Raw genomic sequence first — 24,100 nt, 5'->3', positions numbered from 1 at the left:
ATCGGAAGCAGCGTGCAGGAGAGCCAAAAACTCACTCGAGGGCTTTCTGCCCAGTGCCCCCACCCCCTCCTTCTTTCGAACTCGGGGGTGATTTATAGGCATCCGCAGACGAGGCAGCATTTTTCCATCCCCTGGGAAAACCCGGGAGGCTAATTACTCCCATCATTAGCCTCTTAATTACCTCGTGTGAGCCGGAGAGATGGTATTGTCAGCCATCTTCCAATGCGCCCCTAGAGGCCTGTGCGACCTTTTGAAGGGCATATTCTCAGTGTCTTTATCTGCCATCCATAGGATCCCACTCCCAGGGGCTGAGGGGTCTTCAGCATCCACTAAAACCTCTGGGGGAGCTCCCCCCCCCCCCAGTTTATGGGCATTGCCATTCAAATGGTGTGCGTGGATCACCAATGGTGTGCGTGGACCACTTACCTGCTGCCCCCCCCATTTTATTCAAGTTGGCACCCCTGCTGCCAAAACTTTCAACTCCCTCTTCTCTGCTGTTTGGTTGCTCAGATACGGATTCAAGCCAGGGGTGTCAGCTCACATCGCAATCCTACATGAAGGTTATATTGAGCTTATCTGGGGCACAGAGGGTATTTCGGTTGATGTGAATCAACAGGGGAAAGGGGTAAGTTATTAGGTGAACAAATTGGATGTTATGGGATTTAAATTAGGCCACAACTTTATTGATTGCAGGTGTAGGTTGGATTTGGCTTGGACCAGAATTCAAAGAAAGAGATGGCGGGAAAGCCGGCTAATCCAAGCGGCTGGCACGGGAATTCCCCAGCTGCCGGCCACCTAGTCGCAGCCTTGTTTCCTGGGGGTCAGAGCCTGGCACAATGGGTAAGCTGTGTCTGGGTAAAATGCAATTCTCTCTGGCCACCTCCTTGTTAGTGTTTGGTGGGAGGAAGATTTAGGTGGGTGGAGTTAAAGTGGACGAAAGTGCTCTGTCATCCAGCGTTATCAATCTTCAACAGCTCTTTTTTAAAAAAATAGATGACGGTATGCAGTCTGCAGATAATGCTGTGGCTGCAGGGTCTGTTTCTATTGGCCACGGTGTGGACCATTTCCTTAGCCAGAGGAGCAACGGAACATGCGGAATGGAAAGGAGGAGCCAAGCATTCCTCCTGGAGTCAAAGTAATCCATTGCATTTATGGCCTCGTAATGTGTGAAGAATTTGTTTAAATAAATAAATGATTGAATAACGAAACCTCCCTTCTTTAATTAAAAAAGAAGTGGGAGAAATGATTTTTGATGGCTTTGTTAATCATATGCCTGTGGCTTTGTTTAATAAGGTTGAATTGGACAGTTTAGATTTGGGATTTTTGTGTCCCACTTTTGAAAGACTGGTTAAAGAACAATATGTATATCTTTTCAATCCCAAATCAATGAATGTAAGAGCTTGTTCTCAACATTCCGTCACCCTTTCAGGCATGACCTGGAAAAACAATGAAGTTTTAGCAGATGTAGGGCTGGAACTATGATGATGGGAAAGCCTTGATGGGGTAAATCAACAACAACAACCAAAAACCCTTTATTGGGAGGGGTTCTCATGTGCTTCTTTGTTGATATTGAGCATTGTCCTCGTATCACTGTATATTATACAGTGGTACCTCGGGTTAAGTACTTAATTCCTTCCGGAGGTCTGTTCTTAACCTGAAACTGTTCTTAACCTGAAGCACCACTTTAGCTCATGGGGCCTCCTGCCGCTGCGCCGCCGGAGCACGATTTCTGTTCTTATCCTGAAGCAAAGTTCTTAACCTGAAGCACTATTTCTAGTTTAGTGGAGTGTGTAACCTGAAGCATATGTAACCTTAAGCATATGTAACCTGAGGTACCACTGTATAGCAAGACATTCAAGCAGTAGGGTTTAGTTCATCTGGGTAAGTGGGGCGCCGTCCTACCAAGCAAAGCCTGTCCTTCGCCAGCCCCCACCTGCTCCTGCTCCTCTTTAGTCCCAGGGTTGCTGTTATAGACTTTGCCTATCATTGGCTCTAACTCCCCACTCCTCTTGACTCTCCTGCATTCTGCCCCCAAAGTCCAATGGGCACCATTCGGACTTCTAGCCAGCTGTCATAAAGAATGTCTCATCCTTGGCGAAGGCTTGTGCAAAGAAGTGATAGCCGTGGAAGTGTACGACCGTGTCGCAAAGGTGGTGGCCCCAAATCGGGAACAACTCAGGGAGGCTGAAGGTTTGCTTGCTGTTCAAATGCAGGAGCTCAATACAAAATGAGCAGAACTCAAGAAGGTGATTGACTGCCTCCAGAAGCTAAATGATGAGCTGGAAGAATTGAATAACCGGAAGAAAGAACTCGAGAACAGCATTGACGTATGCTCTCAGAAGCTGGACAGCGCTGAAAAGCTGATCAGTGGTTTAGGAGGCAAGAAGGATAGGTGTACGGAAGCAGCACGCTTGCCAGGAATTCGATACACTGACCTCATTGGGGATGTCTTCTTATCTTCAGGGACAATGGTGGCTTCTTGGGGAGCCTTTACCGTTGATTACTGTACAGAATGTCAGAAGAAATGGCCAGCTTTGTGCAGGAGGAGAAAGTCCCATGCTCTACTGATTTCAGCCTGAGTAACACTCTAGGGGAAACAGACAAGATTATTAACATCTACATCCAGTCTCTTAAAATCACCCCGGCCACCCAGCGGTTCATCATAGACAATATGGGGAAGATATATATTGAACCCCCAACATTTGACCTTGTTAGAAGTTGCCATGAATCCAAATGCTGCGCAGCTCTCATTCTTGTCCTGTCACCAGGTGCTGATCCCATGGCAGGTGAGATTTCTTAAACAACTGCCTTTCAGTTGAACAAGGCGGTAATTTGCATCTTTCACCATCTACACCCTGAGCAGCAGCTCATACTCTGACCCAGAGGAGGAGTGTACAGCCAGGTTTTTTCAAAAAAAAATGGCAGTGCAAGCAGATGAGGTGCTGGGCCCAGACCCGGGTCCCCAATTCTAAACCTGAGCCAGAGATTCCATGGAAACTTGTTAACAAGCTTTCTAAATTGAAAACTCATAAATTACCTTGCATGTGTGGATTTCTTTATTTTATTGCTTGTCTAATGGGGGGGGGGGAGTGGAGGTTGTTGGCAGTCTGAAGTGTCACCCCTGACATGTGGCCCTCAGACAGTTGCCCAGGAGGTTATATGTGGACCTTGGACTGAAACCCCCACCTTGCAGTCAGAACCTGGTGCATGCATGGCTGCTTCTGTGGTAAATGTAACTCATAACTAGACTTACCCATTGAGTAACTTCATCCATTGGCTTTGGTGGAGCTTAACAGGATCAGGCCATTATATGCTGATCTGAGACAAGCAGACTTCATAGCTTCTTAGTGAAGATATCATTGCAGGTCATTGGATCCATTTTCCAGCCAGGAACACAAGCGTGTGATCAAGGGCGCAACAGAAATAGCTAAACTTACTCTTAATCAGGTGTGTGTCTACCAAGCTGATCTCAGGACCCCTTGTTCCCAGAGGAAGTGAGAGGCTTAGCATCAATCTACAACATATTACTCTCCATCCAAACTGAGTTGCCACTCTGGTGGGCAAGCTAGAAAATATTCATCCAAGCTGAAATCCCACTAAGAAAAGAAGAGATCTTGGTTTAACTTTCCAAATACAGTTGTTCTAAAATCTTTCAGGTAAGACATGTATTGAAGACTGGACCACTCACAAGACTGGGATACGTATGGATATCTGCTATAAGATGCATTTAAATAATCAATTCATGTTGGAGAAAGTGGTTGTGTAAATCACCTTAAATAACCCTGATTTTGAGATGCTAGAACATTGGGAAGAGCCCTTCTTAGAAACATATTTATGGGAACAACTTAATTTGCACTGAAAAGTTTATTGCTAATATCTGTCATAGCCAAAAGTAACACAATGCACCACTATGTGGACAGTTCACAATGGGCCAGTTCACGGACAATGAGCTGGTTCATATACTCACCCATCCAGGGATATAATATGCACACAAGGCCACAATTGTACTTCACCTGTGCAATAACCTCCATTTCCCCACTCACTTGTCAGTGGCCAGGGTTATTCTTCTGAAGGAGGGAAGGATGAAGGTCTATGGGCAATGAGACCACCAACCAGAGCCATGACTCCATCACACTGACAAAGTATTTGAGCCTGCTCCCATTTTCTGCCCATTTCCCACACCAATGCATCTTGTGTAAGAAAACCAGAATGAGAGGCCAAACCTTAAGATAATATGTGAGATATGATGACGTATTACGACATATTATTGGCTCAGTGCTTTAAAAAAAAATTCCAGCACAAAGAAAGTCATGGCATCCCTTGTTCTAGAAGAACATTTGAATAGGAACATTCAATTTTGAACATTATGATTGTCACAATCCAGAAAGGATTGTATTTTGCTTTTCCTGATACATCCTCATGATCCCATGAATCCCTACTCTGCTTCAGCAGATTCCAGAAGCACATGCAGCAGAACATATGTGCAGCAATTATGTCAGGATGCTAAGTGGACAGAAGCAATCACTGAATGCTGGAATGCCACTTAGTATGCCATCATCAACATCACCTCTGGAAAAATCAGCTGTGTGGCATCACTGCATAAAGAGATACAAGCTGCCAAGGATCAGCAAATGAGGGACACCAGAACATTTCCTATCACTTCAGCAGTGCATAAATAGTGTAAGTAGTCAATAGCAGGCAGAGTCCAACTATTATCAGGAGGAGGGCCTTAACCCTTCCCTTGCTACAGTCCTGATCCAGACTGGGTGACTGACACCTGCTTCTATTGGCTCAAATGGGAGGTTTACTTCCAATATAATTAGCAGGCACCAGGGAGAAATTCACCAGGGAGACTCCAAAACTTTGGCCACCTCATGAGAAGAGAAGACTCCCTGGAAAAGACCCTGATGTTGGGAAAGATGGAGGGCACAGGGAGAAGGGGACGACAGAGGACGAGATGGTTGGATAGTGTTCTCGAAGCTACCAGCATGAGTTTGAAAAAACTGCAGGAGGCAGTGGACAACAGGAGTGCCTGGCGTGCTCTGGTCCAGGGGGTCACGAAGAGTCGGACACAACTAAACGACTAAACAACAACAACAAAGGGAGAAATTCTTCTGCTATAGGAAGCACATAAGTCTATATCAAAAGAAAGGGTAGCCATTATTATGCAATGCTACCTAAAAGCATTTATCTATGATTGTTAACACATCCAACATTTAAAATCCTCACATATTCTAAATGAAAAGTAAAGGAAGGCACATCAGTGATGTGATTTAACTACACACCTATGCAAATGAAATGGGGTGTTGATACATTGGGTTTTCTAAACAGCTTGTGATCACATACTGCAATCTGTGCAATCTGTAATGATTCAGTGCCTTCAACCATTCATGATGGTTTGCAGTTGGTTTAGAGTCTTAGGCTGCAGCTGCAAACACATTCTGCTTTGGGGGGAAATGGGACTTGCTTCTAAGTAAATGTGCTTGGCTCTATGGGTGATGAAAGGATGCCATGGGATAAAGAACAAGCACAGATATCAATCGTTCGTAAGAAGTTGGCTGGCATGAAAGAGCTCACTAATAAAAAATGCTTTGTTGTTGCATAGAAGATGGTTAATAAATTTCAGGAAATAAATCTTTTTTTAAACAACATAAGAGAAATCCAAAGTTCTCCCTCAACAAAACTGTGTGATTTACTGTTGGACATTGAGTCATTCTGCGAGGAAGGAAACAGGAGAGGTATATAAGCATAACATCATCCAGTGACATCCAGAACCTCCTTAAAACTGCAAAGGAGGTTATTCTGGTCTCACTGGAAATGAGAAGGTAAGATTTTTGGGGGGATGGGGGGTAGCCTGTTATATCACAAAGCCTGCCATATGAAGGTTATTTGCAACTAGAGTTGCCATATTTCAAAAAGTAAAACCAGGAAACCCCAAAATTGCTGAGCTTTTTGTTGTTGAACCAATATTTCAATTGACTTGCCTAAGATTCAGGACAAAGCACCACCTTTCAGAGATTCCACCTGGATGTCAAGTCCACCTTTGAAATGTCTGGGAAAATCCGGATGTATGGCAGCGCTAGTTAAACACGTTAGGTTCGCTCATTAAGAGACATCTTAATGTTCACAATTCTATTATTCATTCATTTATTTCATAAAATTTATACACCACTTCACGGTTAAAAAAAACCACCACCACCCTGAAAGCAGTTTACAAAACTCTTCTACTGAAGACTCTGCACTTAAGCCAGCTGATAAATCATGTCCTCCTCCCAGATAGCATGTGTTGCGGTGAGATCATCAGGACTGACCTCATTTCTTGTGTGGGTGGGAGTGATTGGATAGCCACAATAACCCGATTGGTGGTCCCTCGGTTGCTGGGGTAAATCTGGCCATTGGGATTGATCATGCATTAATCGAGGGACCTATATATACCACTGCACGTTGCATTGAGCTTCCTCTTTTCGCCTCGTGCATCAGATCACCCTCCCTATATTTATGGTCCATTATGACCTTGCTATGCCATCGTGGGTCATCTGTTCTTGGGACAGGGGCCCAGTAGGAATTTTCCCATTTGGCTGATTGGCTGGTGCCACTTGGGTTTCGCCTGCCGCATAGCAAATCATCACAACTTTGTAAGGTTTTGCGGTTAGGCATTGGTTCAATGTGGAGGGGAGGGGAGGTTGTCACACCCATGCGTGGAAGGGTATTCCATTAAAAGAATCCAGGGGCTCACCTTGCTTTTGTCCGATCCCCTTCCAGGGCTTAGGGCCACCCCAGAGCCCCTGGGAGCATTTGGGGTGAGCTTGAGTCTGAGCCTGGTCCAATGCTCCCCCAGAATGTTTTCCCTTACTGACCTCTGCCGGAGTCCAGTCGTCAGTGCTGCTCTGCCAAGGTCAGGTGCAGCTAGTCAGGAACCAATGCCTAAGCAAACCACTCATGATTTGTAATCAATAAAGTTGTGGCCAAAATTATGCCAATAACCTTAAACTACGGTAAATTCTGTGTAAAGTTTGTCTTTATTTATTGATTGGGGAAGGTCTTGGGATCGTAATATGCATGAGCATTACCATAGTCTTCAATGGATATAATGCTAGGGATATATCTAAGGTATATTTTACAAATTTCACATTTATACCTTCCCCGAGAAGAATCCTGGGAACTATACTTTTCAGCAGGTGCTCACAATTCAGTCTGGAGATCACAGACAGAACTAAAAGACCCAGAGCCCCCAGGGGGAAGGAGATTGTGATTAAAGCAATTTCAAGGCTGCCGTTTTATGAGCATTTACTTGGGGATTCCCATTCCAGTGGGAATGACTTGTAAGGAACATGTAAATCCAAGATACTACAGGTCAGTTATTCCTTCTAACAGCCTGATGTTTCTCTTTGTGAGGGATTAGTATGCTATAATTTATATTAAACATTGTATTTACATTGTACAATTCAGCAATGAATTGCCACTGTTAAACAACCGGGAGTCCAAAACCCTCATCCATCTTCTGCAAACCATCCCGAGATCTTCCAGCAGATCCTGATCTGCCACCTGACCAGCCCTGTTCCGGGAAGCAGAAATCGACTTCTCGACTGCTGCCACGTGAGCAGTTTGGAATCTAAACCAGCACTCAGGAGAGGGGTGCCATGTCTTAATAAGTACATTCTATATCCAAAAAGCAAATGTAAGGTAAAACCCCTGCTATTATTTTGTTTTCAGAGATGATCATTCTCATTGTGTTGCTGAGTTTTGCTGCTGTGTTACAACAACCTGCTTCAAAAGTAAGTTTCTTAGCTACACAGGCATCCATGCCTAACTCTCTCCCCTTTAAATCAGTAGGGGGGAAAGTGTTACTAAAATTGGTTGGGTTCTTTTCAAATCTAAGATTGGATTGGGCCAACCAAAATATTCTCTTTAATCAGTCTCTTTTAATCAGTCTCAATCACTCTTTAAACCTGCTTCATCCAGGAACACAATGAACTTGAAAAATATCATACTTAAGGGGAAGTCCAAACAAATGTAACTGTATTTTTTAAAAAACAAAATGGCAAGTCTCTTTTTTCTTTCAGTAACTGTAGACCTATCCAAAGCATAGGTGTCGGGTGCCCAGGGCCTTGGGTGCCATGGCTCCCACAACATTTTAAATGAGGGAGCCAGGCTCAGTTGCGCATGCATGCTGCGGGGGACATGTGCATTATGTCATCATGCCCCTGGTGTGTGTGCACTACCTCGCTGCACCCGCAGAGTGACGTCAGCATGCGGGGGGGGGGTGACATAGAGCTCACACACCAGAAGGGCGTGATGACAGTGCACAGCCTCGGGCACCCACAGTTGCAGGCGCAAGCCGGCACCACTGATCCAGAATACGCCAAAGAGGTTTGGTGGCACTGCATTATCCAACAGTTTACAATTCAGATTTCATTTAGGTCAGAGCAGCCTGACAGAGGCAAATGGGACCTACAAAGCACTTTTTCATGATTCTTAGAGAAACAGTGGTAAAATTATATTAGCTTAATGAAAAATAATCCTATAAATTAAGACAAGAGGAATATTACTCGTTCTCTTACTTCAGGCACATGCAGTAGGAATTGGACCAGCTGAGCGAAATCAGATTGTTGACAAGCACAATGCCCTGCGGAGAGGAGTGAAGCCACCGGCAAGCAACATGCTGAAGATGGTAAGCAAGGAAGAGGCCCGATTCATGTAGGTCAGGGGCCTTGCAAAGGCTTTCCAGGGATAATACACCTCCTTGCAGGCAGAAAACCTTTGTTCTTCACCCTCTCATAGTAATCTTCAAGGATAAGACTAGATTCAACAACAGCTTGGCATTTCACTAAGGAATGCCACTTACACATCGTTTTAAAAAAGAATGTGCATATGTCACTATTCCATCGTTCAAGCCATGCTCAATGCAATTTACATAATTAGATAAATATAACAAAATTTGTCATAAGCAAAGAATAAAACACATCCAGACATATACAACAAAATTAAATATTCCCCACATAAGTCCTAATAAGATCTAAGAATAAGCATACAAAACAGCAAAATTAAGCATGTCCAGAATTTAATCTTAACACAAACAAAAGAAACCCTGAACACCCCAAGAGTCCGCAGGCATCCTGAGAAGCAGGTCTTGAAGGACGTACGGCAAAGATGGTCTCTGGTCTCATCAGCAACCTCAGCTTTTTTGGCTGGAGTCTGTCAGGGCTCTATTAGACAGCCAAGATGGTTTCATGCTTATTAATATGTGTGAGGTTTTTATTTAATAATTCATTTCCCTCTTATATACCAAAATGGCCTCTAAGTTGTTTACAAATATAAAATCAATCCATAATTAAAATGGAAATAACAACAAAGCCTTCCAAATTGAAACATACAATTAAAAACATAGAAGCATTAAAATGTTAAAACAGTTGAAAAGATGAAGCAATCTCTTCAGGAGCTGGCAGAATGCCAACATTGATGGGGCTTCTCATATTTCAGCAGGCAAGGCACTGGGCTGCACTGGGGTGGGGCCATCTGGGAAAACCCCACCTCCATGTTCCCACAAGTCAATCATCATGGGTTCGACTAGCTGACCATACTGCCGGTTAGCTGTAAGCAGCAGAACTTTAAAACTGGCTCAGTGGCTAACAGACAACCAGGGCAAGTCCCTCAGCACGGACGTGATATGTGTCCAATAAGGAGCACTGCTCACAACCAGTTGCAAATTTAGATCCAATAATCTAAATAATCTGATTTCAACAGAAATACAAGACCAATGGGGAACCAGGCTTCAACCAGGCTACCCCTTGTGCCTACGCAGTCAGCTGGCTGGGCAACATCAAGGCCCTGGTCTCCCTTCTTTTGCTTCTGACCTTCAAACCAGACCTGGGCTGGTCAACCCTCCAAACAGTGGGACTCCTTTAAAGAGAGACATTACAGGATGTAAAACCCGAGACAAGGCCGCTCCGGTTTCACACCCACTGCATTCATAAGCAATTTCCCTCGGCGGTAAGTCCCACCCTGCTCAAAAGCACTTGCTGCTTCATAATTGTCTACAGCACTGCAGCCATTGGGAAGTTCTTCCTCAAATTTGAGAGGAAGAATGTGGACTTGAACTCCCAGCTCTGCCAAGAACTCCCTTGGACAAGCTGCTGTCGCATTTACAGAACAGCCTCCTAAGCTGCTTTCCTGTGAAGGACAGATGAGCTGAGGATTGTGAAGCATTTTGTTCATTACAGGAGTGATATATATCTATTAGTAAGGCATCTGACACAGATTGAGCTGTTTTGTCACACTCGGGCATTATCCATCAACAGAGAAGGAAGCTCATATGCCACGGAAGGTCCGCACCACTGGGCGGAGATGGGGCAATGATGCGTTTGCCTGAAGCATGTGTCTCTGCCGCCTGCCCCCCAAAAAAAGTCCCTTCATGTGGCTGTCATACATCTATACATCATCCAGATATAATGGGGTTTACTCCCGACAGAAGTCTGAATGAAAACATTGGAGTTGAATGCAGTGGTTTAAAATCCCTTTTAGCACCTCAAACATGAGAATGCCAGGAGAGGCTGCTGGATCAGACCAGTGGCCCATTTAGTCCAGTATCCTGTTCTCACAGTTGTCTGTGGGAAACCAGCAAACAGGAATTGAGCACAAAAGCCCTCTCCCTTCCTGGGCTTCCAACTGGAAAGACAGAACATAGCCATCATAACTAGGAGACATTCACTTGTCTAATCTTCTTTTGAAGCCATCCAAATTGGTGGCTATCACTTCCTCCTGTGGGAGAAATTTCCATCGTTTAACTAACCCATCTTTTGACAGTGAAAACAAATGACTGAACCTTCCCCCAAGATCTCAGTCCAGCCAGCCTTGAGCTATACCCATTCACCCCCATTTCTCTTCCCCAATCTTGCTTTTGGTATCTCTCTCTGTCTGTCTGTCTGTCTGTCTGTCTGTCTGTCTGTCTCTGTCTCTCTCTCTGTGTGTCTCTCTCTGTCTCTCTCTCTCTCTCTCTCTCTCTCTCACACACACACACACACACACACAGCTTCTCCCATGGCAACTTTCAAAAAACATTATATCACACCCACCAATAGTCCTGATTTGGTCAGGACATCACAGATTGACAGAAGCTTCTTCTGTCAATCTGTGATGCCCCGCTTCCTCTGTTGCTGTCTGGGTTCCGGATGTATGTCTGTGGTCTCTGTGGGCCTCACGGTGGTGGAAGCCGAGGTGATGGAGAGAGAACCCAACCAAGATAAGGCAGCCGGGGGGGGGGGCAGCAATGGCGTGCTGAAGTGGCCTGAGTGGGTGTGGGGTGAGCAGGGAAGTCGCGTGGGGGTGGCAGTGGTGATGGTCAGCCTGAGTGGGTGGGGTGTGTGCCCCAGATTTAGGCTAGAAGAAGTTGGAGGGTATGCTATATAATGGCTGGATCTACACACATCAAAAAACCATTTCAGGAAAACATGTTGTAAACCTCATAATGGGAAATCATGTTTGCGAAAGATGGAATTCTACAGGGTCATCTGGGGTCACAGTTTTATAACACATTTAAAACGCTTTTTCTGTACTAATGTAGCTGAGTCCAATGTGTCCTGAGTTCTGTGGCCCAAGCCTCACCACCACAACTTTGACTAAACATGCAGACTTTTCTCCCCCAGCAAGCAGCTGTGGCAGGTGGAATGGAGGCTTCTGTGAAAAGGAAGGGGTGCTCCTGGCAAGAGAGGTGTGGGAGGAGGGAGACGGGGGAACTCTGATGTCAGACATGTAGGGCCACCACCCCAGAAGTAAACATCAGTGTCTCTAATGTACACACCAGGGCTTCACTAAAAGTGGAACAAGGCTACAATGCTCGCGTCAGGCCAAATTTGACTTGGAGGGAAACACACCAAAGCACAAGAAATGGCAGCATACGTTTGGAATATGAATAACACTGTGCATCCATAGATTCAAAGCCCAGTGGTTGGGGTGCACTGGAACCCAAGTAAATGGTAATGTGTGCACATCCCAATGAGTAGCTGAGAGCACCTAACTCACCATCTTAACCAGGGTTTAAAAGCTGGCTAGGTATGTGGACGGCGTTGTGGTCTAAACCACTGAGCCCCTTGGGCTTGCCAATCTGAAGGTCAGCAGTTTGAATCCATGCAACAGGGTGAGCTCCCATTGCTCTGTCCCAGCTTCTGCCCAACCTAGCAGTTCAAAAGCATGCCAGTGCAAGTAGATAATATTTATTAAAGTTTTAAAAGTTACAGAAAAAGAAAAGAGAAAACACCAAATTACAGAAAAACAAGACAACACATCATAATAAAAAAGGAAAAAAAGAAAAAACAAAAGAATAGAAACAATTTGAAGCAAAAAAGAAAAAAGAAAAAACAAACCTTCCCATAACTTATCTTTCATTTGCTTGTTTCCTTGACCTCCTCACACCTCCCTTTTTTGTATTCTAGTTCAGTTAGCTATTTCAGCAAATCCTTTCCATCTTTCCCAATTTTTGTCCTGTAATTTATATTAAACTGATGTATCTTTACTTTCCCTCCTTTCACCAATTGACAATCTATTTTTTCTTAATCCTTTATAACATTTCTGCTAAAACCACATAACTTCATTCCAACATCCTTCTAACATTCCTTAATTTTACAATGTTTCTGTAAGTAAACTTTAAATTTCTTCCAATCTTCTTCCACCGACTCTTCTCCCTGGTATCGGATTCTGCCAGTCATTTCCGCCAGTTCCATGTAGTCCATCACCTTCATCTGCCATTCTTCCCTGGTGGGTAGATCTTGTGTCTTCCAGAACTTTGCAATAAGAATTCTTGCTGCTGTTGTAGCATACATAAAGAAAGTTCTATCCTTCTTTGGCACCAATTGGCCAACCATGCCCAGGAAAAAGGCCTCTGGTTTCTTCAGAAAGGTATATTTAAATACCTTTTTCATTTCATTATAGATCATCTCGGGACGCAGGTGGCGCTGTGGGTTAAAGCCTCAGCGCCTAGGACTTGCCGATCGAAAGGTCGGCGGTTCGAATCCCTGCGGCGGGGTGCGCTCCCGCTGCTCGGTCCCAGCGCCTGCCAACCTAGCAGTTCAAAAGCACCTCCGGGTGCAAGTAGATAAATAGGGACCGCTTACCAGTGGGAAGGTAAACGGCGTTTCCGTGTGCAGCTCTGGCTCACCAGATGCAGCTTTGTCACGCTGGCCACGTGACCCGGAAGTGTCTCCGGACAGCGCTGGCCCCTGGCCTCTTAAGTGAGATGGGCTCACAACCCCAGAGTCTGTCAAGACTGGCCCGTACGGGCAGGGGTACCTTTACCTTTACCTTTATAGATCATCTCCCAGAAAGTCTTAATCCTTGGGCATGTCCACCAACGGTGAAAGAATGTACCTTCAGTCTCTTTACATTTCCAACATTTATTATCAGGCAAATGATATATTTTTGTGAGCTTGACTGGTGTCATGTACCACCTGTAAATCATTTTCATTATATTCTCTCTTAGGGCATTACATGCTGTGAACTTCATACCTGTGGTCCATAACTGTTCCCAGTCAGCCATCATAATATTATGTCCAACATCTTGTGCCCATTTAATCATAGCAGATTTCACCGTTTCATCCTGAGTGTTCCATTTCAACAGCAAGTTATACATTCTTGACAAATTCTTGATTTTTGAATCTAACAATTCTGTTTCCAATTTTGATTTTTCCACCTGGAAGCCAATTTTTTTGTCCAAATTGTATGCCTCCATTATTTGGTAATAATGGAGCCAGTCTCACACTCTGCAGTTTTAATCTGTCTCCCTCTTGTTCCAAAATTTCCCAATATTTCGGCTATTTGACCTCCATATTGAGCTTTTTCTGTGCCTTCGCTTCCATTGGTGACAACCACCTTGGAGTTTTATTTTCAAGCAAGTCCTTATATCTTATCCAGACATTAAACAGTGCTTTCCTGACAATATGGTTTTTAAATGCTTTATGTGCTTTGACCTTATCATACCACAAATATGCATGCCACCCAAATACATTATTAAAACCTTCTAGGTCCAGGATGCCAGTGTTTTCAAGAAGCAGCCATTCTCTCAGCCAGCAAAATGCGGCTGATTCATAATAAAGTTTAAGGTCTGGCAAGGCAAATCCACCTCTTTCTTTAGCCAGTGCAAGTAGATAAACAGGTACCGCTGCTGCGGGAAGGTAAACAACGTTTCCATGTGCTCTGGTTTCCATCACGGAGTTCCGTTGCACCAAAAGCAGTTAGTCATGCTGGCCACATGACCCAGAAAGCTGTCTGCGGACAAATGCCAGCTCCCTCAGCCTGAAAGTGAGATCAACGCCGCAACCCCATATTCACCTTTGACTGGACTTAACTGTCCTTTACCTTTTTTACCTTACTATCGTTAAGCATGGCTGGCATGAGTCAGGCAAAGGTAATGCTAAACAATGCTTAAGATCATCCAGGGACTGAGGTTGGTGACTGATTCTAGAACAGAAAACATGAAATTTTGAAGAAATCAGAGGTATATGATGTTCTCCATTTTTAGAGAATGTGTCCATTCACACATTTACTACTTTTTCTTTCATTTAGAGATGGAATTCGGCTGCTGAAGCGAATGCGAAACGCTGGGCAAGCAACTGTAAATTTGCTCACAGCCCAAGTAACCAAAGAGTTGCCGGCAAGTACATCTGTCAGTAAGCACTGTGCAAAAAAATGAGGGTGATCTAAAATCTAACCCACATCTAATATACATTCACAATTGTTGCACTGACTCCGCAATTGTCATTCTGAGCATAATATTAAAAATACTCGAGGAATCCCACAGAAAGAGGAACAATGGAGAGGAATGTTCCAATTCTACCTAACATCTGAAGTCAGAATTCCACATGCCATTCTCCCCAGCTAAGCTTTGCCTCGACACACACTGTGTCCACCTGTGATACATATAACTTTTTAAGCACAGAGGACCAGTACACTGCAGCTTCCTCCTCCCTCAGGTGTTCTAAAGAAGGTGAAACCTGAAACATTTTGCTTTTGAACTTCAATATCTCTGCCTTGTTAATCACAGTAATGGAAGGAGATGGAGATGATAGATAGAGATAGAGATAGAGATGATAGAGATAGAGATGGAGATGGAGATGGAGATGGAGATGGAGATGGAGATGGAGATGGAGATGATAGATAGAGATGATAGATGATAGATGGAGATGGGAGATGGGAGATATTGTATTGGAGATGGGAGATGGGAGACTGGAGAGAAAGAGAGAGAGAGAGAGAGAGAGAGAGAGAGAGAGAGAGAGAGAGAGATACAATAAGTTAAGGTAAGAGGTGACAGCTTGCAAGGGCAATTGGGGTGATGTTGCATGTGTGACATTACGACGCCACAATGTCACACACGTGAGCATTGCGCCTCCATCCCTAAGCTGGGGAGAAGCTTCCTGGGCTTTGAGAAGGAGGCGCCAGGCTCTGACAAGATGCCAGGTGGGCTTTGGAAAGGTGTCAGGAGGGCTCTTGAACTCTTATGGGGACTTGCCTAGTCCACTGACCACACGCCACTGCAGTAATTCTAAAACCCCCAGAGAGCGAGTGCCTTTTAAAAAAGACATTTACAGGCAAGCATACATGTGCTAACAACAAAACAGGTGTACCTTTTGCTTTAGAATAATTATTTTGCATTCAAATGTGAGTAGCTTTAACCAACTAGCTAACCAGACAGATTTGTGAGTGGGGGGACAAATTCTGCTTGGAATAAACAAGCTTTTACCTGTTGCAGAATGTTCCTCTGAAGCATTGCATGACTCCTCTTGTTTACAGAATTTCCTAGGTCAGGAATCATGAGTTTTGTTAATGCTTCCCGTCTCCACTTCTAGATGGCATCTCATGTGGTGAAAATATATATGCATCATCTCACGCTACTCCATGGAATGACGTGATTCAAGCTTGGTACAACGAGGTGAAAAATTTCAAGTACGGTGTTGGAGCAGTCCGTCCAGGGGCCGTAACTGGTCATTACACTCAGGTAACTCAAACACCGTTTTGTATCTTTCTCAAGCGCATGATTCAGCTAGTCAATCCATGCCTGACAGCCCACTCACATCTTGGCTTGCTGCTGCCTGGGACTTCACAGCAGGAAGAAAGGAAACCGAAAAGAGGTGGGTTTTTCCCTCACGTTTCACCCAGTACTTTTTCCATATTTTTCACACAGAAGTTCAGATAATGGATTGTCCTTATCTCTGCTGTGCCTTTCTTTCTGTTTTTTCTTCGGATGCCATTCTCATTCACAGCTTATTCAAACTTCCTTTCCCTGAGGGGAAAAATGAGGGTGCTTCAATTAGACACAACACAAAGTGATGATATTTTGTTTGTGTGTTTTTTTTTAAAGCTGTTAAATGTACGGTATGTTTTCCTTGCTTGGCATGGAAACAGATTCCAATATGTTTTCTTGTGTGGATGTTCTTATACTTACAGGTGGTTTGGCACAAGTCTCACCTAATTGGTTGTTATGATGCCCATTGTCCTCAAAGCAGCATGAAGTACCTCTACGTTTGCCAGTACTGTCCTGCGTATGTATTATTTATTTATCTGTTTGTTTGTTTGTTTGTTTGTTTGTTTGTCGTTTGTTACCCATAGTCTCCAAAGGATTTATGTTTCATATCCGTTTTCCTTTTATATACAGTGGTGCCTCGCAAGACGAAATTAATCCGTTCCGCGAGTCTCTTCGTCTTGAGGTTTTTTCGTCTTGCGAAGCAAGCCCATTAGCGGCTTAGCGGCTATTAACGGCTTAGCGGCTTAGCAGCTTTAAGAAAAAGGAAAAAAACTCGCAAGAGTTTCGTCTTGCGAAGCAAGCCCATAAGGAAATTCGTCTAGCGAAGTGACGCAAAAACCGAAAAACCCTTTCTTCTTGCACGTTTTTCGTTTTGCGAGGCATTCGTCTTGCAGGGCACCACTGTATTACAAGAAAAACAAACCTGAATAAAAGAACCCTCATAAGAGCCACAGGATGCTTGGGCAGCACGCAAGTACTGTATTAACTCTGCATTTCAATGGCTGCCAACTAACCATAAAACAAAAACAACGAAGTCCTTATTACCTTTGGGCTATTTGCCTGAAAAATAAGGAAGCAGCAGTGGATTTATTTTTTTAATGACAAAGTCAAAACCCCTCAGAAAAGAATTTTCTGACATTTTATGGAAACCTCCACACACACACACACACACACACACACCCGCTCCCTTTGGATCCTCCTAAACAGTTGAAGACTTTCATTCCGGAATGCTCATTGCACTGAATATTCAGTGAAATGGACTCCCTAACTTCACCATCAGGGTGGATCAGGGTCAGACCTTAACCATATCAAGTTCCTTATGCCAGCTCTAAAATCCTGGGGAAATCCCGTGACACCCCAGGAAATATTTGGCAGAAAACCTCCATTTGCCACCCACAACTAGTGTAGAGTTTCTGGGAGGCTTATTTCATTCAGCCCAATTTTTTCCTCGTTCATAGGAGCAGTCACAGTTATATTCCTCAGGAGAATAGGCAGGGAAGTCACAAAACTAGTGACTTCCCATTCACAAAACATAGATGTTTGTAACCCAGATTACATACATTTGCATTTTAAGGTTCTGTCTTATATAATTTCATCCTCTTTAACATGTTTCTTAATATATTCGGCTATTTTCTGACACTTCAAACCCCAATGTGGTCTTTGCATATGGGGAATAAGTTTTTTTATACAGTGGTACCTCGGGTTAAGTACTTAATTCGTTCTGGAGGTCTGTTCTTAACCTAAAACTGTTCTTAACCTGAAGCACCACTTTAGCTAATGGGGCCTCCTGCTGCTGCTGTACCGCTGGAGCACGATTTCTGTTCTCATCCTGAAGCAAAGTTCTTAACCCAAGGTACTATTTCTGTCTGTAACCTGAAGCGTATGTAACCCAAGGTAGCACTGTAGACTAGAAAGGGTTTCCAGTCTTCTTTAAGAATTTGAAATCTGTGTCTCTTATCAGTGCTGTCAGTTTTGCCATCTCTGCGTATTCCCAGATTTTCATCAACCATTCTTCCTTTGAGGGTGTTCCCTCCTCCTTCCATTTCTGTGCATTGAGAATCCTTGCCATTGTAGTCACATACATAAATATCATTGAGGCTTCCTTTGGGATTTTTCTGTCTAGTATCCCCAGTAGGAAGGATTCTAGCCTCTTGGGAAAAGCCAATTTATTTATTTTTCTTAATTTCATTATATATCACGTCCCAAAAGGCCTTCGCCTCCCTGCAGGTCCACCACATATGATAAAATGACCCCTCACAGTCATTACATTTCCAACACTTGTTTGATACATTTTTGTACATTTGAACTAGTTTCTTTGGGGTTAAATATGATCTATATATCATCTTGTAATAATTTTCTTTTAAGCCATAACATGCTGTAAATTTCATTCCTGTTTTCCAAAGCTCTTCCCAGGCAGCCATATCTATATTATGTCCAACATCCTTAGCACAATTAGTCATTGTTATTTTAACCATTTCATCCTTTGTTTCCCAGCCTAACAATGATTTGTACATGTTAGAAACTAATTTCTCATCATAAACCTACTTCCAAGTTTGCCCAGACTTTTCAGTTGAAGAGTGAGTTGGCCAGTCTCCTTTTTCCTGCATCTGACTAGAACAATAGGCCAATATATTTGGGAGGCATAGGAGCTGCTGCCCCTCCTTCTCTCTGCATCCTACCCTGGCAGCTGCCTTGCAGAGGCAGGAGGGTTCAATCCTGCTCAGTTTCAGTGCATGACTGTCTTCCCTTGCTGGCCCAGCTGGCCTTGTCTCCACCCAACTCAGCCGAAGCCCCAATCCACCTGAATGAGCTCAATTCATTTTAGGCTTGGAGCTTCAACAAAATCCAGTGTGCAAACCTATTCCTCACATTCATTTCAAAAATGTGTGCACTGCTTGATTGTCAGAAAATGTCAGAGCAGTTTGAACAATAAAATTAAGGAAAAATTAAGAACAATAATGTACAACACACAAAAGGTTAATATAACAGTAGACTAAAGCAACTTTCTAAAAATATGCATAAATACTTTTCTAACTGAGAACAAAAAGCACAAATGTATCCCTGTTTGTTTACTTCTTATTTATCTTATTTATCATTCCAGAGGGAACATGATGGGATCACTTCAAACCCCATATAAGTCTGGGTCACCTTGTGGGAACTGCCCTGGCTCATGCGACAATGGATTATGCAGTGAGTAGAAATAACTTCAAATATTATCATAATGCCTTTTTGTACTTTAGAAAGGGCATTCAATAAGAATAGGTCCAGTAAATTTGATGGAAGCTTATTCCTGAGTAGATGTGCACAAGATTATAGACCCCATAACCTTCCTTATTCTGTAGGTGGTTGCAGGATGTCTATGTAAATATTCTCGTGACCTGCACATCCACCCTTACAAACATGCCCAATTTATTCTGGGTTACAGCCAGGATTGCTAAACTAATTACTAATTCAGTTCCTACATTCATTAAAACAAACTGCTAAATAATGTTTTACGTGTTCTTCTTTTTCTTTTAAATCACTTTCAGTTTTGATCTTAAACTCCACTATGTCAACTAAAAATGAAAAAGTCCCTGGAGTTTGAATCCTTGGAGGTGTTAACTCTGATGTGTTCTTGTCCTTTTCATTTTTAGCCAATCATTGAAAATATAGAGATAAGAACATCACCTGTGAAGCTGTAGTGAAATCACAATGATGCAATAAATAGGAAATTATGCAAGAGTGTGTCGCTTCTTGCAAGTGCCCCCCCCCCCGAAATAACATAGGAGGTCCCTCTTGGGGCGTTCATCATCTTCGTTGAACTCTGCATTCTCACTTAAATCATACAATCCTCCAGTTTCTTCTGACAGATCCCGTCTAAATGAAATTTCTTAACATGTTTTTGAAACTGAAAACTCATAAAAAGTCTTGCATGCATGGATGTTTTCATTCTTTATTTTTGCCTAATGGGGGGGTGGGGAGTTGGGGGGTAGGGTCTAAAGAGTCACAGGAGAAATAAAAGGCACACAGATGCACACCTGCAAAAGATCCCAAGAGGGATGCAATGTATGGCTGAGTAAATGCGGATACAGGAAGCCTGGAATGGAAGGGGGACAAACGTAATGAAATGAAGTGCAACTAACCCACAGCTGCTCCACCTGGGCTCACACTGACATAACACAGCTTGGATCCTAGGCTCATCCTGCAGCTGAAGCAATTTTGCAATACATAGCAACCCAAAAACCTACGCAGCAACACAAACAAAAATTGGAATCAATGAACAAAAATCTCTGAACGACCGCAGAAAGTTGCTACCATAATTGCTGGATAAACTATGGGTGAATTAAGTTAATTTGGGAGTGGGACGATTTCTCATTCATCTTTACGCTCAGTCCCTCCACCCAGTGTTCTGTAGGGGGACTCTCAGACTTACAGCATTCCGCAGTTTTAAAATAAAAATATTAGTTGTTACATTACCAGGAATGGGAGATGAGAAGCAAAGGGTGTTCTAAGGTTTCTTTTGTTGCTAAGGTGACATTGCTAAGTCCATCTTTCCAGGATTCAAGGTCAATTTATAGATCCTCGTTCACCACTGCATCCAGGCACAGCTCCAAAAACGCATAGTGACCGTATGGGTGTTAAATAGCATTGAAGACCAGATCGGTGCTTGGAGCAACTAGCTCAGACCTCCTTACACACTGAGCTTCTCATATAGACTGAGGTACAACAATAGGTTTAATTCTCCTCCTCCCAAGGTGAGGAGTGGCCTAGCTAAGCCTGACAGGACAGCTTACTCTATGCCATTAACCCCTTCATGCATCAAGTGGACTTAAGCATGTTGCTTCTATGAGGCTGGTGATCCCACAAGCCCAGATGGGCAACCAAAACATGCATGGGGGGCACACACACCCTTGCTGGAACAGGGTCAGGAGCAACCTGTCCCAATGCATGCCATGGCAATCCAGCCGAAGCCCACTGCCTAAGACACAGCCTGGTCCCAATGTTTGGCTTTGCCACTTGGTGATCTGCCTAGAATACCACACTAGGCCATATACCATGATATGTGCCCACTCTGATCCAATTCAGTGATCTGTCAAAAACAAAGGCTGAGACACTAAGGACTTCCTCCCCACCATTAACTTCGAATCACAAGTGAAAGTAAGGGGGGAGTATGGACCAACACAGGGGATGCAAAACTTTAAAAAACCCTTCCTTAAGATATAGGGTGTCTGCCTTTGGGGAGAGGGGTAATTTTCCATCAGATGTCACAAAGCTGTTGCACTGATTGAGCTGGGACCCTTTCCCAGGAATAGTGCTTGATGGTCCCAGCATCTTACCTTGGGAATCCCAGAAACTACCTTAGCAGAACCTTTCTCAGGGACAAGTCATGAAGGGATGAGGACCACCACCCCCCATGCCAAGATGGAGCTTGGGAGGGAAAGCGCAACATCCACACACTCTTTCTCCCGCTCCCCCCCCCAACCACATGCTCTCCCCCACCACCACCACCACCGCAACCCTTCGCTCTGCTGGCTCTTTCTCCAGTGCCGCAGTGGCTGGGCCTCAGACTTCTTGCAGCCTACTCAGCCTTGCCACGGCGACCAGAAGTGAGACACCTATGTCCAGAAGTGTGCTTTTGGATGTGTTGCACCCGCTTCTGTGAATATGGACGCGGCAGATATCAGCCACAGCGGTGGAGGAGCCTATGATGGAGGCTGCTCCGGCCACCCTGGAAGAGGTGGCGGTGGCTAGGTCGCACAATCAGAACATCACAGATTTCAAACAACCGCTGGGCAGGTTTCTGTGAATTTGTGATGTCCAGATTAATTTGGGGAAATTGAGTGGTATGAACCTTCAGGGATTCAGCAGATACCACATTAACTGTACTCCCAGCAAAGCAAACAAGGTTGAACCCTCCTCCTACCCTGTGGGAACGTGAAGGAAGAGCAACCTGCCTAGCCAGAAGATGGCCATTATCAGTCCTGTCCCTACAGATCAGATAAGAGTGAGCCATAGGTCCACCTCCTTCTTAAAGGTAAAAAAAAGGTAAAGGACCCCTGGATGGTTAAGTCCAGTCAAAGGCGATTATGGGGTTGCAGCGCTCATCTTGCTTTCAGGCCGAGGGAACCGGTGTTTGTCCACAGACAGCTTTTCTGGGTCATGTGGCCAGCATGACTAAACCACTTCTGGTGCAACGGAACCCCGTGATGGAAACCAGAGCGCACAGAAACGCCGTTTAGCTTCCCGCCACAGCGGTACCTATTTAGCTATTTGCACTTGTCTGCTTTTGAACTGGTGGGTTGGCAGGAGCTGGGACAGAGCAACAGGAGCTCACCCCGTTACGGGGATTTGAACCACCAATCTTCTGATCAGCAAGTCCAAGAGGCTCGGTGGTTTAGACCACAATGCCACCCACATCCCCACCTCCTCCTTATGCCATAGTAGGAAACATTCAAAGGCAGCCCTAATACAAAAAGCCTCTTCATATGCCAGCCATTCTCTGCCCACAAACTCAGAATAGGCTCTGTACACGATATTCCAATATCAGGTCCACATCATCTCCTTCTGCCCATACGCCCTTCCAAGAAAGGAGAAAGGGTCCACAAAAACACCTTTACAAATTCTCTCTTTAGGTGATGAAAGCCCCAAGAGGCCATTGTTTCCTGAAAAGGTATGCCCTTCCTCCTGACTGACTCCTGACCATCGCCCCACCCTTCAGTGCTCCACCATGTGCAGGTGTGTCCAATGACTCAATGGAAGGTAGAGCCAGCAGAGGAACCAGAGATTCACTGACCGTTGGTCTTACTGAAGGTTGTCCAGGGATGGGAACTGGAGCATCAAGTCCCAGTAGCCTCCATGCCTGGTAACTGGCAGAGCAAAGAAGTGGTCACTGTGACACCCCCTTTTCCGTGGGGTGGACAATGCCAGTGAAGTCTGTCTAGCAACCACAGAAGACTGGCTGGGCCCCCAATGTGGAAAACTCCATGTGGTTAGGGACCACAGACAGGTCAATCCCATTTCTGAAAAGGGGAAACTTCTCCAGGGAAGGGACCCACACCTGAATCAGAGGCTGGACTAGCATCTCAAGCCTTGGCATTTGTCAACAGAGTTGGAGATTCCATGCTAAGCCAGCTTCCCTGAATCCAAGGGCCATAGACAATAGGCTTGGCCTTCTTCGTGGGCCACCTTCTCAGCCTCGGCATCCTCCAGCCTGCCAAAGCAAGCCTGAATTAGCTGACCATCGAGGCCTTTCTTCAACTGAAGACAAGGTGGGCATTGAAAGTGGTGCTTGGCTGTGGCTTTAGGGGCCTTGACTTTGCCCTTCCAGCCTGCTCTGGCCGCCTGTGAGTCACAATAGATACCAGGAAGCCAGAGAGGTGCAAAGTGCCCTCCCAAAAACCCTGTAAACAGTGCTGACAAGAGTAACCTTACTCTAAATCCAGTGTGGGTCTGCCAATATGACCCTAGGACCACTTGTTCCCAGAGGGAGTGAGAGGCTTAGAATCATTCTATAACATATTACTAGTGTGGTGTAGTGGTTAGGAGCAGTAGACTTGTAATCTGGTGAACCGGGTTTGCGTCCCCGCTCCTCCACATGCAGCTGCTGGATGACCTTGGGCTAGTCACACTTCTCTGAAGTCTCTCCGCCTCACTCACCTTACAGAGTGTTTGTTGTGGGGGAGGAAGGGAAGGAGATTGTTAGCTGCTTTGAGACTCCCTAGGGTAATGATAAAGCGGGATATCAAATCCAAACTCTTCTTCTTCTCTTCTACTTTCCACCCAAACTGAGTTGCCACTCTGGTGGGCAAGCTAGAAAATATTCATCCAAGCTGAAATCCCACTAAGAAAAGAAGAGATCTTGGTTTAACTTTCCAAATACAGCTGTTCTAAAATCTTTCAGGTAAGACATGTATTGAAGACTGGACCACTCACAAGACTGGGATACGTATGGATATCTGCTATAAGATGCATTTAAATAATCAATTCATGTTGGAGAAAGTGGTTGTGTAAATCACCTTAAATAACCCTGATTTTGAGATGCTAGAACATTGGGAAGAGCCCTTCTTAGAAACATATTTATGGGAACAACTTAATTTGCACTGAAAAGTTTAT

The 24,100-nt window shown here is 44.3% G+C and overlaps 1 protein-coding gene across 1 annotated transcript in view; it reads left to right on the top strand.

Moving 5' to 3' along the window:
• Positions 1-8,295: 8,295 nt before the first annotated feature.
• Positions 8,296-24,100, top strand: part of LOC310841157 (uncharacterized protein) — a gene marked incomplete at its 5' end in the record, with an annotated part of 47,759 nt that continues 31,954 nt past the window's right edge. Inside the window, 6 exons of the mRNA XM_083731747.1 lie at positions 8,296-8,370; positions 8,567-8,671; positions 14,866-14,974; positions 15,834-15,982; positions 16,432-16,526; positions 19,110-19,198. Of these exons, the coding sequence (XP_083587873.1) occupies positions 8,296-8,370; positions 8,567-8,671; positions 14,866-14,974; positions 15,834-15,982; positions 16,432-16,526; positions 19,110-19,198 (622 nt within the window). The remainder of the gene's footprint in view (positions 8,371-8,566; positions 8,672-14,865; positions 14,975-15,833; positions 15,983-16,431; positions 16,527-19,109; positions 19,199-24,100) is intronic.

The sequence above is a fragment of the Podarcis gaigeae genome (assembly GCF_964106915.1).
Source record: "Podarcis gaigeae genome assembly, chromosome: 3".
Lineage (NCBI taxonomy): Eukaryota > Metazoa > Chordata > Lepidosauria > Squamata > Lacertidae > Podarcis > Podarcis gaigeae.
The sequence above is the reverse complement of the archived record's forward strand: the minus strand, read 5'-3'. Positions and strand labels throughout refer to the sequence as shown.